Genomic DNA, 17954 nt, shown 5'->3' on the forward strand with positions numbered 1-17954 from the left:
TGATGAAAGAAAATTGGGATTTTGTGTTGCCTCGGAAAGGCGTACTCACCTGCTATGTTATTGACCAGCTGCAAAATCAGAGGTCTGCGAGTAACAATGCCTGATCCGCGAGGAAGAAAGTCCCTGAGCAAAAAAGAGGCAGAAAAAATAAACAGCTGAAAGGTGAAGAACAAAAGCTCTAAAAATAAATACAAAGAAAATTCAATGCAGCAAACACAAAAAACAGAACAAAGCAATAACATTTAGTCATTCATTACAGTAGAGTCCAATTTGTATAATAGCTTTTGATAATTTGACAAGAAAAAAATAAAAAAATTCTCTAACTTGCTAAATGAAATGTGACTTTCATAATTTTATTAATGCTTTAGTGATCAATGCATTTGCTGAATTCCCTACTAAAATAAGGACATTTTACTCAAACACAAATTCTGCAATATTTTACACAGCTCTCTAATTATGTTCTAATTTTGATTGCAATTCTTATTAAATAAGTAAACAGAGGCATTAGCTAGGCTAACTACAAAGTCAGCCTAGCTGATTCTAGTTGTAACATTTTACTCGAACTCAAAACTCAAAGTTTAAATCTTTAAATGATTCTCATAGGATATGCCATCTTTCTGCTACAGAACAAAAACACAAATGTGATATTAATCGGTTGTTTTAAATTCCCATCAGGAGTCAATTTGGTCACCCTGTGATGGACACATTCAGGGTGCATCCCACCTCTCACCCAATCACCGCTGGAAACAGGCACCGGTCCCCACAGATAAGCAGATGTACACAAAGGATGAATGTTGAAGCAAAAATGAGTGAGAGGGAATAAACTGCAGCTCACACAGTGCTGATCATAATAAAAGGTATTTTATTTTGTTTACCTAGGCCTCTAATGTGCTATGCAGAGATAACTGTAAAACTGCAGATTACAGTGCAATTTAATGGCCTTTGACAACAACATTAATGTTAACAGCTGAACAAAAAGCAAGCAATCATCATTGTGCTTCAATTATGTGGTTAGATATCCTTGCTTCAAAGAATGGATTCAAAGTTTTGTTGACAATGATTAAGGTGACTGTTTTAAAGCCTTAACTGAGACTTTATGCTGATCTAGTCAAAAGGTTTTCAGTTCTAAATTGCTGAGGATTTTATTGCAACGCCATAACTTTAAGAGGTTTGCCTTTAAAGTTACAGTTTCATGCTTGATCAGCGTTTACGCTGCCAGCAGAAAAATATACAAATGAATAAATGTGGAACAAACTGACAAAGAATTACTGTACACAGACTTTTACAAAGGAAATTTACATTGTTTTTAATTTTTCTGAATGTGATTACAATTGACTGATTATGCTGACACTGTTCTGGTTTCGTGTCACTAAAATGCTTCATGAATATGAGTGCATTACTGACATGCTTATTTAAAACTGCTTCTCAACAGCTTTTTTTCATATCAGTCAAATAGGCGACTGATGGTGGCTTAAACCTTCAAGTTTTATTTTAGGAGTATTTGAATTGATTTGAATTCTATTAAATCAACTCTAAATTTAAAAAAAAATCTAAATAATTAAGCTAGGGAGAAACTAAATGCTGACTGTCTCTTAGCAGCGGAACCACTTCTGTTTTTAGCTACAACTGCAAGAAGTGTGACAACAGAGCGCGGTGCCCTGATGAAGCATTTTAAATAGTAGCACAATAACAAGTAAGTTTAAAGTATAAATAACTGAATTATCAAAATGATTATCACATATCTCGCTTACAAGGTTTTGCCATATGACCTTATTCTTTTTTTTGTCACTTAAAATTATAAAGGTACATTGGTTTTACATCTGTCGCAGCTTACAGACTGCGACTGTGGTTTCTGACAGGGAGAGATGTGTCAATGAACCATACATGCACCACCCTCAGACTTGAGACATTGTGTTGGCATGTGATGATTACTGTTGGCTACTTTTTTGCAAAAGGCTAATTGCAAAATACAACCTGCAAAGCAGTGCGCAACACAATAGTTTAGTCACAAACTAACCACAACAAATACTACAGGTGAAAAAAATGAAACACTGAAACACAGGCAGGCAGGAAGAAAGAGTTCAGTCATTTGCACAAAACATGGCTGACATGAGAGGAACTATCAAGTTTAAGCACATTAGCACTTAGCATAACAATAAATATAAAATTTTAAAATGATCATAAACTGAAAGTGAAGCAAAATTATAAAAAAAAGTTGCAATTTTTTAACTGCTTATTTCCAGACGTTGCGAATTGTGAAATAAAGGTTTTTCCAATAGTTCAGAGAGAAGCAACTCTTCAGCTGCAGCTAAAACTTTGGTTCAGTTTTGCTCTTTCAGCTCAAAGTAAAAAAAGAAAAGCTGGAGATGCAATGATCTATTTCAAACCATGGAAAATGTATGTTTGTGCCTAGTTAGTCATTTACTGTCTTTAATACTCATCCAATAAGCTCAGAGGAAGATTCTACACACCACAGGTATGGTTATATTAGCTTCTTCTCTGCCAAAGTAACAACTTTTAAACTTAAGTGAACATTGAGGGTACATAACCATCTATAAATAACAAGATCAAAACAAGTCTGAGCTACATTACCAACCAAAAACCAAAGAACTGGTGAAGTAACTTAAACAACAATACAGCTGAAACTCCATGTTTTCTCAGCATCTTATATGGTAGCAAACTAAACCTTTCCTAGTTTGAGGTAGGAAATATTCAGTCAGCTACTCAAAATATTCAACCCAAGTAATACAGTTTAAACTACCAAGGAAAAATATGTGAACTCATACATTTAAGAAAAGTAAAACATTCTCTTAAAGTGACATTCTTCCTTATTTTGGTATTTTGTAAATATAAATATTTAAATCCTAGTCGATCTGAAAGAGGAAAGGTTTAGGCTAATTTAAAGCAGCAAAATAAATAAAGTCAAATTATCAAAACCTCACAGGGCTGCCTGCTTTGATGCAATATTACTGAGGTAGTAATATTTCAACAGTCAGGCATTTCTAGGATGAGTATCCCCCATATATTTTACTCTATCTGCCTATAATTTATATTTTTAGTGACTAAGCATTATGTAAGTGAAGAAAGAAGAGTCAGAAAAATTGAGGATTTATTGAAATCGATATTCTCTTTGCAATGTTCAGCTTTATGACCAGAATTATATACAGTACATAGGCTTCTAGTCTGATCTGAAATCAGATTATGTTTCTATTTATTCAGTTTATTTCAATTTCTGGTTCCAACTGCCAGCCAATGATGATACTTATTCCTCCTCTCTGCCTCACGGTTCCTTTTGCTGCGGTAAGAAACATCCATCTGGTGGAAATTACTCAATCTGAATGATTATAGCAGCGCTAGGCATGGCACCTACCCACATGATTCTTTCTTTATTTTCATAGTAGAGCCAGACCTACATAACTGAAGAGAATGAGGCAATGTTCATCCAGCCATCTGATTTCAGATTAGATACTATGTGTCTGCCACCAGGCAAGAGTTGCCACGGTATTCTCCCAGACTGTGGTCACACAGAGTAGAACCTTCTGGATGGTACCCAGAACAAAAACGCACTAGTCAGCAAAAAGCCACACATCTGTGGTTTAGCACTGGTGTTGTGTCATGGACAAAGTGTGAAGCACGTAGACTGTGTCCGTGTTTGGCAGTATAGGACGCTCAGTGTGAAGCTTGTAAGCAAGCAAGGGAGAAGGAGAGAAAGTATAAAATCAATTCCAGCCGAGGGAAAAAGACAAAGACGCACAACTGTCAGAATATTCCAACATTTCTGCTTTCTGAGCACAACAGTGATCTCTCTAAAAACATTGGCAGCTCAAAAGAGAAGATTATTCCTAATTTTCTAAATCCTTTGAGCGTATTGACAATCAAGGTTACTTCATTGTTTTGTTTTTTAACAGTTAAACCTTCCAGGCTAAACAGGAACTTTGGGTGAAACTTTTATAATGAAAAAGTAAAGCTCCATTACTTTTAAACTTGTAAACACAAAAAAGGAATTATTCTTTAAGTTGTTCTCTCATGTCTTCTCAGTGGAAATGACACACAAAGGCAGAAGTGAGCCATTCGGTTTTTGTAGAGAGAATTGGATAAATGGCAGTGGCATAATAAAAAGAAGCAAGCGGTCAGGATTCCATTATTGATGGCCTTTAAATGATAGAGGAGGCTCAGCAGATTGTGTATCATTTCATCAATCATTTATAGTCAAGCTAAGAGCATCAGTCTGTGTGCCTCCCTCTAAGAAAGCAGAAATCAGAGGAGAGGAGGGCAGCCTCCCTAATCAGCTACAGCTCAGAGCTGAAAGTTTCTTTATTTCAGCACACACTTGGCTCACAATGACACGCTTCCAAAAGACCAGTGTGAGAAACTTTGAGGTTAAACTAAACTCTCAAGAGAGCATGGTTGCACAGAAATTTGTTTGTGGTTTGATCGAGCTCTTTCAATGGGCCATCAGAGTGGCAAAGAACACATAATCATGGCTACCCGCATTCCCACATCCTTCAGTCACTGTGAGAACCAAAAGACAACCCCATGCACCCAAGGCTCCTCAGACACGACTAAAATCCAACTGCTTACTGGAAAATCCCTTCAATCACTATTTGTATGTCTTTGTTATCCCACAAGCTTCAGGGATGATAGATTTATGTTTTCAGCTGAGAAGGTTTGCTGTACCAAACACAGATGACATAATGCCCACTTTTGAAGACATTTATTTAAACTAGGTGCCTATTTACTTAATTTTTGAAAATTGAATGGTTCTTACGTATGAAACCGATCTTACTCCACGAAGGTCTGAAAATCTGCCTATGTCTGCTTTTGCTCCGCAGTGAGAGAGGATGACTGACAGACCCGCCCAGAAAGTCACTGCACAGTCCTGGGGTGACAATAGTCACATCATCATTGGTAAATTTGTTGCTAGATTTAACAAGTTCTTGGTGCCCTCTGGGAGCATCAGTTATAAAAGAAGAAAAAATAATTGATATCATCAAGTCAGGGTTTTTAAAGATCGGTGAGCGACCAGAAAACTGCAATTGGTGCACCTCCAATTTTCAAAGGCAGCGTTTTTAGTTAACAGGGCAAAGCACCAAAGTTCAACTGCTGGATGGCTCACCCACAAACAGCAGCCTACAGCTATACAAACAATTTGCCTAAACCTATGCAAATTGTTTCAGGGCTTGTTTGCCATGGTTTATGTCACAAATCTGATAACTTTTTACCCAGACCATTCCACAATGCCAGATATGATATCTAAACTACCAAGTATGATGACTTCGCAACACAAAAATGGATAATTTAAAATACAGCTAAGGGTGTGGGTTATTTGCATTGTGGCTGTGCCAGGAAGGTACCATTTCTAAGATGAACTGCTATGTTACTGCTATTGTTGTTTGTTTATAAGTCTGAAGAGGAAATAAACAACAGAAATACTTGTTACTGCAAACTCAAAACAGAGAATGAGTTTGTATTACATGCTTTACTTTATATTCTGGTTCACAACAAAACCAAACATGGCAGTGAATATGTCACGCAAAAAAAAAAAACAACTTCCCCTGTATGATGACACCTAACTCCAGGTCATTCTACACATCAGACAAATTCAACTTTTGAGAACGTTTAAAAACCTGAATAACTCAGCTCATCAGACAGTTAAACAGACAATTCTCTAAATAGAGCTAAAAGGATGAAGATAGTAGTTAAATTTTTGTGAGAAAATAAAATAAAAATCTAACTATTATGTGTGGACAGACTAATATATTCAATGATATATGTATGTGAACTAGTTGCGGCATCGTTAATTAGGGCTGTGAAGATGACTTGACTCTAAATAGCAACATTGGTGCAATGATGGGAAATAATTGCAAACAGCACAAAGATGTGACATCTGAAAATTAATGTTTCTTTTTTAACTGGAACAGCAGAAACATGGCAGTGAATGTGTTATGCAAAACACCACGTTTTGACAGGAAGTGGGTCCAAAACATTAACAAAAACTTGTTTAATTGTGAGGCTTCAACAAAACTGCAAATGTTGTGAACACAGAGGCCAGTGTTTGAAACCAATCTATGAAACCTGGAAAACATTGGTTATTAAACTGATTTTACAACCTACATTAGCTGTTTTCACTCCAAGCAAACCTCTGCACCTCTAAGCAACAACATGTTTGACTGATGAACCAAGAAATAATCAGACACCACTGATGTAGATCAGAAAAAGAGAATTACCAAAGCAGCAGCCAGATCAAAAACTAGAAATCTAGGAACTGGTTCCTTCCTTAAAATAGTGGCTGCAAAATGGCTAAAAGGCTCTTAATAAACAAATCAAACCTAAATTACTTCAAGAAGATGGATTACCAAGACTTTAGTCATGGCTACATCCATGGATGAAAAATGGGACTAATACTAGAAATGACAGCAAAGGAGTCTTCTGGTCAAACTGTCATTTTTCTAATGAAATCAAATAAATCTGAGCAGCACCAAAAATACTGGTGCAAGACATTTGTTCTTGAAATGAGTACATCTGTAGGTCAAGACAGCTTCTAAATATACCAACTCAAAGTCAGCAAAAGGTTCAAGCTGGCGAAACAAAAAGAGGAAGTAGTTTCTCTGTCAAGATCAGATTAGTTGTCTGAAATGCATGTCATGACATGCTATGTTTAAATTTCAATTGTAGAAAATAAATGGGGGCTTTTTTCTTGGACAAATATTTTTATCTTACTATACAAAACGATAAAAAAAATTGTCAAAGTGTGAACAATAGGTCAACAGTAACAAAGTTATGCACTTGAAGCATCCAATTAAACAATAGCTTTTGGCATAAGAAACACTACCTCAACACATGACAAAGCATTTATGTCATTGACTCCGCCTGGGCTCAAACACACCCTAACATCAACAGTGACTCATGAGCCTGCTTGTTGTTATAGTGATGTGGAGCACCACCCGAGTACTTCCATATTGTAGTAAGGCTCCACCTTAAACAGATGGCTTTGATTTGTACAACTCACCTTGCCTGCTCTCAAAGTCACATGCACACCACTTCCAGTACACCACGGGTTGAGTATTAACTGAGTACTTGTGTTATAATGTTTGGTGCTGTAAAGTGCTCTTTACTGCATAAAAGGAAAAATAACAAAGGGCATTTTAAACCCAGCTGAACTGAACAAAAACAACTCTAAACACTGCAGAGACAGTGGAAAGAAATCAAAAATGGAAATGACAGAAAAAAGATTTCAAAAGTAAGAGCCCTCTGAAATACAGTTATTATGTACTGAATGATATTACATCAAGTAATTTGAATTAATGTGCAACAAGTAGGAATACATTAGTCTGCAAAGTTACCCTTGCCTAAGAGAAACGTTCTGTTTCGAATAAGCTTTTATCCGACAGTGTGCATGTCATTTTATCACCCATGTATTTTCTCTCCAGTGCAGGATAGACCGTGCACCACTGTGAATGTAACACTGAATGGGTCGGAAACCTGCTAAACAAGTTCCTTTAAAAGTACTTGTTTGAATTTTTACCCTCATTGCCTGCTTATGGGGGAAGAGGACAAACGGCTGAACTTGTTGGAAGATGAGGAAGCCAAGCTGAAGGGAAGCAATGTCACTTAAAGCCTCCAAACAACAAAGACAGGTCTTTCCCATTTTCTTCATTACTAAACACTAACCATAAACAGAATCAAAAGAGGAAGACAGTGTAGGAAGTTGTGTCTGTTACAGTTGTGGGGCCATGGGGAAAAATGTTGACATTTGAAAAAGAGTGACTGTAGGCTTTAATTTTATGCTAAAAACAGTCAAGATAAAAATCAGCAGGCCAAAAAAAAAGTTGTGACATTATAGAGAAGTGTTCTCCATCTGCACTACCTGAAAGAAAGAAAAAACTACAGGAAAGAGCTTTTACAGTTGACAGATGTAACAACTACTGATTACTGTGAATCCTGTCAAAATTTCAGGGTGTGGCACTAAATATGCAAAGGGGGGAAAAGAATCACAGGAAAACGATTCTGACAACCTGATTAGTGAGAAAGGTTGGTGAAGCCACTTTACAAGAAAGGCTGGTTTACAGCATGCCCTAAGTCATTACATTGAACATGTACTAGGACGCGTAACTAGGTTAGTTTAACTTTTTGATAAATACCTTGCCGAAATACTCTTATTACAACCAAGCATGCATTTTTAGAATGCACCAACACAAACAAGAGGAAAGAGAAAGCTCTTTGCAACAGATCTCTAACCTAACCATTCTCGCTTACCTGCCAACAAAATTTTCCAGGACAGAGCTTTTCCCTGCGCTCTGTCCGCCTACCACAGCAATCTGAGGAAGGTCTAAATTGACACTCTGACCAATTGAACTGAAGGCGTCTTGCAGCTTGTTGATTAGGGGAATCAGGTCTTCCATGCCCCGGTTCCCCATGGCTTCGTTAGCTCAGAGAGCCCTTCAACACACCTCAGACCGGAGGCTAATGTTAGCTTAGCAGCGAGCTGCTCTCGGGTTACTCTGAAAGTGTTCAGCACCGTCGCTTCAAGCAGCTCGCTTCTTGTAATCTCACTCTGAAAACCGGTGCGTCTGTCTGATAAGAATAATTCAGATAAACATAACTTTGTATTCTTTAACGCGCATTAATTAGCACCTCGGCGAGTCGAAACGGACGGAAAACTCGCAAAACAAAAAACTTCCTCTACACAAACGCTATCCGGTTTGAGGAGATGACGTCAGATCGAAACCGGTGAGAATAGACCCACCTACTTTTTTTTTTTTTTTTTTTTTACAAAACCGAGACGTCTATTGGATAATCCAGAAGACTCGCCTCAGAACTATATTTTCATTGGGTGTTCTAAAGGTGTGCTCGTCAAACTTGGCAAGAAACGCGTTTCTAATTGGTCAAACCAACTGTCGGTCGTTTCCACTTCATGTCAACGCTCGGAGGAATATGGCTGCCACCATAACCTCTGAAGCAGATGGAAATATCAAAGAAAACAGCATGTTTTTGAAGAAAACTTTATCCGCCGTCCCGCCTCTTACTCTGAGGATTGTTGCAGAATGTCCTGTGACGAAAGCAAGAGCTTGTGATCTGATTCTGCCTCACTCCAGCGTCAGCACGCCGGTTTTTATGCCTGTTGGGACCCAGGGAACCCTGAAGGGGATCACCGCGGATCAGCTGGAGGGTCTCGGTTGTCAGATTTGCTTGGGAAACACCTACCACCTGGGCATGAGGCCGGTAGGTAGATTAAAGTATCGACGTTTGCATTTTATTTATACATTTGCTTAGAACTCAAAAGTGTTAATTTCACCTTGCCTTCTAGTGCTTTTAGAAGGGGTGTGTAAATTTGTATTTTCTTACTTCACTATCTCCAGGGACCTGAGTTGATAGAGAAAGCCAACGGTTTACATGGGTTCATGAACTGGAAGAGAAATCTTCTAACTGTAAGTGTACATTGAACTTTTTGAAAAAAATTTAGGGAGCTAAGTTTTGGCTTTAAGACAATATTCTCATGCAGTTTTGACAAATATGTTGGAAACATGTTGTCATCTCAAAATCAATATCGCGGTCTGTTTGGAATATAGTATTTTCCAGCCATTCAATCAAAATGTCAGGAAATGACAAATTTCCTGGCGTTAATGTTTCTAACTGAAGCCTTACTGCAGTAGTTACTCCAATGTAGAGGGTCGCAAAGAGAGTGGAAGTTATGACACGAAAAAATGATTGTCATTACAATACTTAAAAGTAATGTCCCAAATTGTAGAGTTTTCCAATACTGTACTGCCCTGTATTAAATATCGAGGGGATATGGAATAAGATTTATGTGAAAAACTTTATTTTTTCCTCTTTTTCTTTCAGGACAGTGGAGGATTTCAGATGGTGTCTCTTGTTGAACTCTCAGAGGTCACAGAGGAAGGGGTCAAATTCAAGTCCCCATATGATGGCAAAGAGATCTTGTTGAGTCCTGAGAAGTCCATTAGCATACAGAACAGTCTGGGTGAGCTGAATGTAAAGTATTATAAGTTAGTTTTAGAGCATTTTAATTGTTAATGCTTTTCAGTGCTTTTCATTATGTCTGACTCTTTTGCAGGGTCAGACATAATGATGCAGCTGGATGATGTGGTCAGCAGCACTGTGAAGGGACCGCGTGTGGAGGAAGCCATGCATAGATCCATTCGTTGGCTGGATCGCTGTATAGCAGCAAATAAGCATCCAGACAAGCAGAACCTTTTTGCCATTATCCAGGGAGGACTAGATGCAGAGCTGCGCAAGGCCTGTCTGGATGGTAAAAAAAAAGAAAATGTATAAAGTTAACCCCCCCATATTGAAAATTTTAAAAACTCATTGTTCTTGGAAGTTTACAATACTTAGATTCCTTCTCTCATTGTTTGTCTTCATGCAGAAATGACTAAACGTGATGTTCCGGGTTTTGCCATTGGTGGCCTGAGTGGAGGAGAGGAGAAGGATGATTTCTGGCGGATGGTCACACTGAGCACTGACCATCTGCCACAAGAAAAGCCTCGCTACCTGATGGGTGTTGGGTGTGTTCTTATGCACACGACTCAAGAACTGTGCTGTTTATTTGCTATTGAGCCATTAATCAAGAACCTGTGTATCCCTCATGTGGGGCAGGTATGCTGTGGACTTGGTGGTGTGTGTCGCTTTGGGATGCGATATGTTTGACTGCGTCTTCCCAACCCGTACTGCAGTAAGCGCCCTTCACCTCACCTGCTAAAGAAAATCTGGAATGTTTTATTTAAGGTGATTGATCCACATTGACAAGTGATTCTAAGTTTGTCTGTGACCATGATTGCTGTCTTTCCTCAGAGGTTTGGTTCTGCCTTGGTACCTTGGGGGTCTCTTCAGGTGAAGCAGAAGCAGTATGCCAAAGACTTTCAGCCTATAGACCCTGACTGCCAGTGTCCCACTTGCAAAAGGCAAGTGAATGAAAAGCCATTTACATTTCAAGCTGGAATAGCTAAAGTATAATTTTACTTTTTAATTTCTGATTATTTTACATTGAAACTTTAATAATGTATGTCTGTCAGTGGTGACATATTGTCAGCAGAAAATTTTTGAAATGTATTTAATTCACAAACGTCTTTTTTTTCCAACGTTATTATTTATTTCAGACATAGTCGGGCCTATCTGCATGCTTTGTTTAAGAGTGACACTGCCGCCATGCATCACATCACCATTCACAACATTGCCTACCAGGTCAGTATTAGAAAAACCCTACAAGCTGAATGTAACTTTAGAATTGTTAGTATCATCAGATAACTCGTTTTAAAGCACATTTCTTTGCTGAATGCATTATTTAAATGTTAGCATTTCTATTTTTTTAGATATGATCAATGTATTAAATTACATGAAAAAAGGGTCAGCTGGAGTCTAGATAGTTTCAAAAATATTTATACTTATCCTTCTCTTGAATTTCTGACCTTTTTGTGTTTTCAAGCAACACAAACTGTCCTGTTTTTTAACTGTAATCCACTCAATGGAAAGCCTCACAGTTACATAAACAACGAGGAGCTGTTGGAAAAATGTAATAGTGTTGTTATTATACTGTGTTTCAGACAAAATGCAGTTGCTTTGCCAAATGATAGTTTTGCCAAAGAATAAAGCTGCTCATTCTGGTTTCACAGTGGCTCCTTTTATCACCAGAATAGCTATAAAAGTCACTTTGTTATCTAAGTTCCATAAAAGCTTACTTTAAGAGTTCAGAAGAAGAATGGGAGGAATATTGGCAGCATCATTAGATTGCTTTATGAGAAATGGAGACTTTTTTAATCTAAGAATCTTGGCAGTCACAAGCTGTAATAGTTTTGGCTCATCACTGAAGCTCAATTTTGTTTTTACTTTGCTCATGTCTTCCAAATAAGCATTAAACATGTTTAAAATACAATATCAATGGGATGGATTTACTCTGTCCAATGCTGACCTTTTGTCACAGTGATGTATTGTGTACCTGCTTATTATTGTAACAGTTTCAAAGAGAAAATCAAATTCTATAAATAGATTTTTCTGTCAAACTCAAAGCATTAGTAAGGAATTAGAAATGACTGAATATCACATGGTAGATATTGATGAATTGCTCACATAGATGTTACTCTCACATGTGCTGCATACAGCAGGGAGATGGGGAAGATTTAAGACAAAAGTAGTAAGATTGAATTTTGTCATCAACAAATTCTTAGTTTAAGGGTGCGCTCATGTGTGCACCCAGGTTGTAACATATATTTGTCTTTTTTGACATTTCTGACACTAACAGATTGGTTTCATTTCAGCTGAAATTTACAGAATGTCCTATTTAAAAAAACACATACATTGGAAATTATTTACCATGATTTTTACTTTTTAAGTCCTAAAACACTTGAAACACTGTTAGGTTTCAAAACGTTATTTAGAAATCCCCTTCCCTGCAGGACAATGACATGTTTGTATCAAAGCCCCTCAGAGGTTTTTATTGTTTGTTTGGTTTTGTTTTTTTGTTTTTTACCAATGGCTTAAAGAACAAAACAAACAATCAGAAATGTTCAAACACGTTCTAAAAGCTTTAGATAATAATCTACTTGTGCCTGATGTTATCCGTGGGAGGCAATGGCAGTTTGCAGAATCCCTACCTTTCAGTCTGCAAAGCACAAAAGGCCTATTAAAAAAATCCAGAATATCCCCAGAGGATATTTATCCAAACCGAGTTATTCAGGATATGTTGGAGGCGAAAGTGAGACCTTCTTATTTGATATTATTGCTTTCTCACAGTGAAGCCCGAGATGTCACCAACTGTTATTTACTGCACCTTTTATTCAGTGTTGTGTCTTTAGCACTCCATTTTCCTTAATCTGTTTTAATGATTTATTAGAATTCAACAGACTTCAGTAATAGCGTAAATAAATATCCTGCTGCCGCTGTATAAAACTCAGACTACTCAGAATATCTTGACCTGAAGTTGACCTTTTTTTTTCTCAGAAGATCCAGAGTTATGGATTTCTAGAAGTTTACAGTAATCAAATGATCCTTTCCTCTGTTTATCAATGTTTTTTTTTTTTTTTCTATGCAGCTCACCCTGATGCGTTCTGTGAGGCAGAGCATCGTGGAAGGCCACTTTCCTGAGTTCATACGGACATTCATGAAGCGAATGTTCCCATCGCCGGATCAGTATCCCGGCTGGGCGGTGGAGGCTTTGGCTTCTGTCAATGTGACTTTGGAATAGAATTTTGAAGCTGGACTCTGAATGGAGGAAACCATCAAATAGACTGATTTTTAAAAAAATCTTAAATAACTTTTTTTTTTACATAAGATTGTTTTTTACTCTTTGCATTTTTAAGAAATTTACAAATACCTCATTTCACAATCAGCCACTGACGGAGGAAATTGGCTTTAAATTAGGTTTGAAACACATGACTGTTTCCTCAGAAATACGCTGTTTTGGTTACCATGGATACAAAAGAAATCCTTCTTGATTTCTTTTTTACTTTTCTGTCAATCCTTTTATAAACTTAATATAGTCAAAGAGTGATTTATTTTCACCACTGTACAGTGCTATTCTGAGCTTATCTCTATTAAGGTTTTTTTTAAAAAAAAACTCGCATCTCAACACATCCTGCGAGAGCTGATTAAATTTGGCTGCCTGCAGATTGTATGTTTGCTCCTCGATGACCACTAGAGGGAGAAATAGACGCATCTTCCTGATCTTCTGCTTCCAAAATGAGTATAAAACAAAAGTTAATAAATCAAATAAAGATAGATTAAAAATTTGGTGCGCACAAACACAGCAGTATCAAATTGCACATACCCCAAGCTCTTTATCTAATGAAATGCATGTTCCTTATTGGATAAACAGCTGAGCTCACGTAAGTGTTGATTTGCCAGGGCCAGGTTGAGGCAGATTAATATTAATTAATGGAGGTTAATTTGAATAACATCTGTTGTCAGCCCTCCTAAGTACCCCATTTGAATTTCATTACTTTTTCTCCTATGACCAGAAGATCGGTGCCGCTTCATCCTCCAAGTTGGAGATAAACTAAAATGTTGCACGAAGTCGGGTGTTGCATGAAAGAAAAAAAAGTTAACTTATTGCAAAATTACATATGTTGGCTGTTGAAATTATATTTGAAAAAAAAGTATAGAAATAACATGTTCTTCCTGATGAAAATGTTTATTTTCTTCATCTTCTGCTTCCACTGAGTATTCTAATTAAATTTAGTTTATGAATAAAAGAACAGCTCTCTGCTTACTTGGCAAGCCACCCAGAATCGCGTTAAATGTCGTCAAATAAATATGCACCATCTACAAATCAACTCATTTCCGTTGTATATTTCAGTTGTGCTGTTCCAAACTTAATTAGCTATAGCTTACTGCATCCACCTTGAAGTGACTATTCAGTCAGCAGTGGAATTGAGGTGAAAAAATAAAAGAGAAAGCGCGGATAATCCCACGCCTCCGAGCCTCTCCTGAGTGTGTTTGGCATTTCTGGGGGGGTCAAGGGTGAACGTGGGACAGATCGCAGAGCAGTAAATGCTGTCACGGTTCAGTGTGGATTCTGTGAAGATCGCTCTTTGCTAATTGCTATTTTTATGTTGTTCTGAGCCGTGATTTCATAATTGCATTCGCAAGCTGCCCCCTTTCTGTGCGCGCCTGCCCCTCAGTGCGTCCATGTGGAGCCCAGGCGGGGAGGAGAGGATGCTGCTGTCGGGAGAGACAACCAGTTGCGCTCAGCCTGAGAGTGGAGTCTCCCCTCCCTCCAAGCACCGAGGGATGAGCTTCCTCGACCTGTAGCCTCTTTTCGACTTGCAGTAAAGCTGCTCTTTTTTTGTTGTTGCGAAGACTGGAAAGGAAGAAGTGGATTTTTCTCTAAAGGGGGGAGGCTGAGGACAGTGCCATGAGACGGACCAATGTATTCGTCTTTCATTTACGTTCTGAATAGCAGAAGGAAGAGTAGCGGAGTTGTTGGTTCCGGGAGCCACCTTCTCGGTCCGGAGGTGCGGTTTGCGGTGCTATTTCTCTCCAGCTCCGTTTTTTGAGGGAGGTGAATCATGGTTGAACTGGAAAAGGAGGTGCTCCCGTTGCCCCCTCGGTACCGGTTCCGAGACCTGTTGCTCGGGGACTGGCAGACTGATGACAGGTAAGATAACAGCTTGTCTCTCCTTGTAGCGCTTTACGCACGGCGCGCTGCATCTGTTGCGCATCTCTGAAACGGAGAGAGCATCACTTCAGTTTGGGATGAGAAGAAGTGGCCCGCAAAGACATAATGTGCCCATTTTGTCAAAGCTCAGTGCTTCAGGTGTATGAAGCAGCCACGCTGTCGACCTGTTGGATGTTGCAACAAGTTCCTCTTTTCCTTGTGTGCGCAAAAGCGAGTGTTACAAATCGTAACTGGAAACTATACACACCCCAGTATTCAAATGAATACATTTAAAAGCCAAAAATGAGAGCAGGAGGCCAGCAGTCAAAACATACAATGCTTTATTACATACATCTTTGAAAAAATGTGCAAATGAGGGGATTTGGAACAAGTCATTCAGCAAAATCTACCAACAAGAAGAGGCTTATTAAAAACATTCTCCTATTTGTATTCATCCCTCAATGCCACATTTTCTGAGATTAACAGAACATCTGCCACCTTGACTGTCAACCTTGGATGCTCTAGATAACTGGCCATTAACCTTTGCCTACAGTCCACTCTGCAGGGCAGCGGATTTGAGGTGCTGTATGAAATTTGTTGCTTTAACAAGCTCATTTCAATATGCTGTTAAATGGAAAAATGTACCCCCTTTCCCAAACCCAATGTGTCTTGTTGCTAGGTGGAAACGAGGACCAGAGGACTTGTTTGTGGAGTTGAGTGGGTGTTTTTAAAATCTGATAATTGGGTGAACGCACCAGTCCAAGTTTAAACATTTCCAGCTTACCAAATAGGAGAACTATCGTTATGGCCATGTGATAATAGAGATTTGCTTCTTTCTTTTTTTTCTTTTTCTCTTAGTACAGTCTATTGTTTCTGTTTTTGCAGCTTAATGAAGGAAAATAATATCATGCAGTTCATCTCCTCCCTGACCCGTGGGTCACTAGTTGCTCAGCAGAAGCCTGAACCCGTTTGCTCTTTCTGACTGTGGCTCCTCTGGCCTTCTGTAATTTGTCGGCTATTGCCCAGGGACTGATGTTCTAGTGAAGAGTGACCTCAGAGACCCGATTACAGAGGTTTTGTTGGCTTTTATTTTTTCTAAGTCAGCGAGACAAGAAGGGATTCTCTCTGTCAGTGCAGTTACATCATCCTCCTGAAACAGAGCGAAAAGGAATACACACTGTTAAATTGGCCAAACCTTCAACTCGGCTAGTACTGTGGTCATGGTGTGAGTTGATGCTTCACTGCTTCCCCAGATGTTCATTCTTTTAAAACCAATAAGATTCCAGGCTAATTTCTCCTCAAAGTAAATCTATAAGGCGAATAGTATAGACCAAACAGAGGTCAAAGGTCACATCTTAAAAAATAAATTTTCTATTCCACCACCTAGTGTCAGGGTTGTGTAATATTACATCGTTGTCACTTTGGGATATGTCAGAAATATGTTTATGTAACAGTAACCTATGCCAATAAAAAGATTCTGATGTTTAGAAATTGCATATTTATTTTAAATATTAATGAAAGACTAATTGTACAGTCTCACTGTTTGGTGTCTTGCAGATTTTGCTGTTTTGGTCACATTTAAACGTATCAGATCAGTAAGCAAATGTCAGTATTGTACCAAAAACATAATTACTTGTGGCCCTTTGTGAAAATCATGTGTGAACTATGATTAACCATATTATATATACACACTCAGATTTTATATTATACACACACACACACACACACACACACACATATATATATATATATATATATATATATATATATATATATATATATATATATATATATATATATATATATATATATATATATATATATATATATATATACACTCCTCCATTATATATATAATGGAGGAGTGTGAAACTTTTCCACAAATGGTCAAAATTAAGAACTGATGACCTCAATCTTCTATGCTAGAGTTAGTGCTGATTTTATACAGGGTAAAATTGTATCCATGTGAGAGATTGATGGCAAAGAACCTGTACTGACCAAAAAATTTAATAACACAAAGGCCTATCTCACATTTGTAAACAAACATTCTGAAGATCTCTGAGAAGTTTGATGGGAAAAACTACAAAACTAACAGTGTTTCAGGTAAGACCATCACACTGACCATAAAATGGAGGTGTTGGGTGGATGCATGTCCCTTAAACTTAAAAGCTAAGTGGATAAGGGACTGTCTGTGCCTCTAAAGCTAACTTCATGTTGTTGATTCCAAACATCAACAACACACTTTGCTTTACTGTAACAAAGAGACAATTTGTGCTACCTGAAAACATGAGAAAAAATAAGTACAATCTTGTAGGAATGTTGACTCTTTTCCACTTAGATAAACGAGCATTCACTCTACATTCTTCAAAGCTGTGCTTGCAAGTAATGGAAGTTAATCCAAATACCTTGACAAAATATTTTTGTTCTCAATTTCACAAAACTGTAAACAGAAATAAGAAAATATTAAATAATATTTTCTCAGTTTTTATGAAGAGAACTTGACATTAGGGAGATATGTCAAAAATATCTAATTTAATTCCAGCAAGAGAATTTCAGCCCAAGAGCAAACCAGCCGATCCAGGAAATACAAAAACAAAACCAAACATAATACTAGCTCCAGTAATGCATATGCTGAGAACAGGAACTGATGGTGCAGATCTGACCTTCATTAGAGCAAAACTATAGTTTGCCAGAAGACAAGGGCCCTAGTTGTTGCTGTAAACAAGTGCAGTCCAGAACTGAAGACATATTTTCAGCAGAAGATTGTTGTACCAGCTGGGGTTGTTTTCTGCCTCGGGGACCTGGTGGCTTACTGTCTCCGATTTCAACTGTCAATTCTGCGTCA

General features: G+C 38.0%; 3 protein-coding genes across 8 annotated transcripts in view; 2 read left to right on the forward strand and 1 right to left on the reverse strand.

The window, feature by feature from the left end:
- dnm2a (dynamin 2a) overlaps window positions 1-8689 on the reverse strand; it is a 30638-nt gene extending 21949 nt beyond the window's left edge. For all 6 annotated transcript variants that reach the window (XM_055035100.1, XM_055035099.1, XM_055035098.1 and 3 more), the window contains exons 1-2: window positions 8257-8689; window positions 50-123 (exon numbers count right to left, since the gene is read on the reverse strand). In XM_055035100.1, coding sequence (XP_054891075.1) covers window positions 50-123; window positions 8257-8417 — 235 coding nt within the window. In that variant the 5' untranslated portion in view covers window positions 8418-8689. The remainder of the gene's footprint in view (window positions 1-49; window positions 124-8256) is intronic.
- Window positions 8690-8856: 167 nt separating this feature from the next.
- On the forward strand, window positions 8857-14364 carry qtrt1 (queuine tRNA-ribosyltransferase 1). Its single transcript, XM_055035808.1, has 9 exons — window positions 8857-9222; window positions 9360-9428; window positions 9844-9982; window positions 10076-10270; window positions 10388-10526; window positions 10618-10693; window positions 10813-10922; window positions 11118-11202; window positions 13046-14364. Exons 1-9 carry the CDS (start codon window positions 8935-8937, stop codon window positions 13196-13198), a joined length of 1254 nt encoding a protein of 417 aa, XP_054891783.1. The 5' UTR covers window positions 8857-8934; the 3' UTR covers window positions 13199-14364.
- Window positions 14365-14692: 328 nt separating this feature from the next.
- LOC129363159 (potassium channel subfamily T member 2) overlaps window positions 14693-17954 on the forward strand; it is a 41726-nt gene continuing 38464 nt past the window's right edge. The window contains exon 1 of the mRNA XM_055035056.1: window positions 14693-15109. Coding sequence (XP_054891031.1) covers window positions 15021-15109 — 89 coding nt within the window. The 5' untranslated portion in view covers window positions 14693-15020. The remainder of the gene's footprint in view (window positions 15110-17954) is intronic.

This window comes from Poeciliopsis prolifica, unplaced genomic scaffold (genome assembly GCF_027474105.1).
Source record: "Poeciliopsis prolifica strain line A6 unplaced genomic scaffold, Auburn_PproV2 SCAFFOLD010, whole genome shotgun sequence".
NCBI lineage: Eukaryota > Metazoa > Chordata > Actinopteri > Cyprinodontiformes > Poeciliidae > Poeciliopsis > Poeciliopsis prolifica.

Excerpts from the sequence above, each read along its gene's own strand:
- qtrt1 (XM_055035808.1), top strand. The coding sequence starts at position 8,935 with ATGGCTGCCACCATAACCTCTGAAGCAGATGGAAATATCAAAGAAAAC. Across the intron at positions 9,223-9,359 it reads ACCACCTGGGCATGAGGCCG|GGACCTGAGTTGATAGAGAA; the intron begins GTAGGTAGATTA and ends CACTATCTCCAG. Across the intron at positions 9,983-10,075 it reads TAGCATACAGAACAGTCTGG|GGTCAGACATAATGATGCAG; the intron begins GTGAGCTGAATG and ends ACTCTTTTGCAG.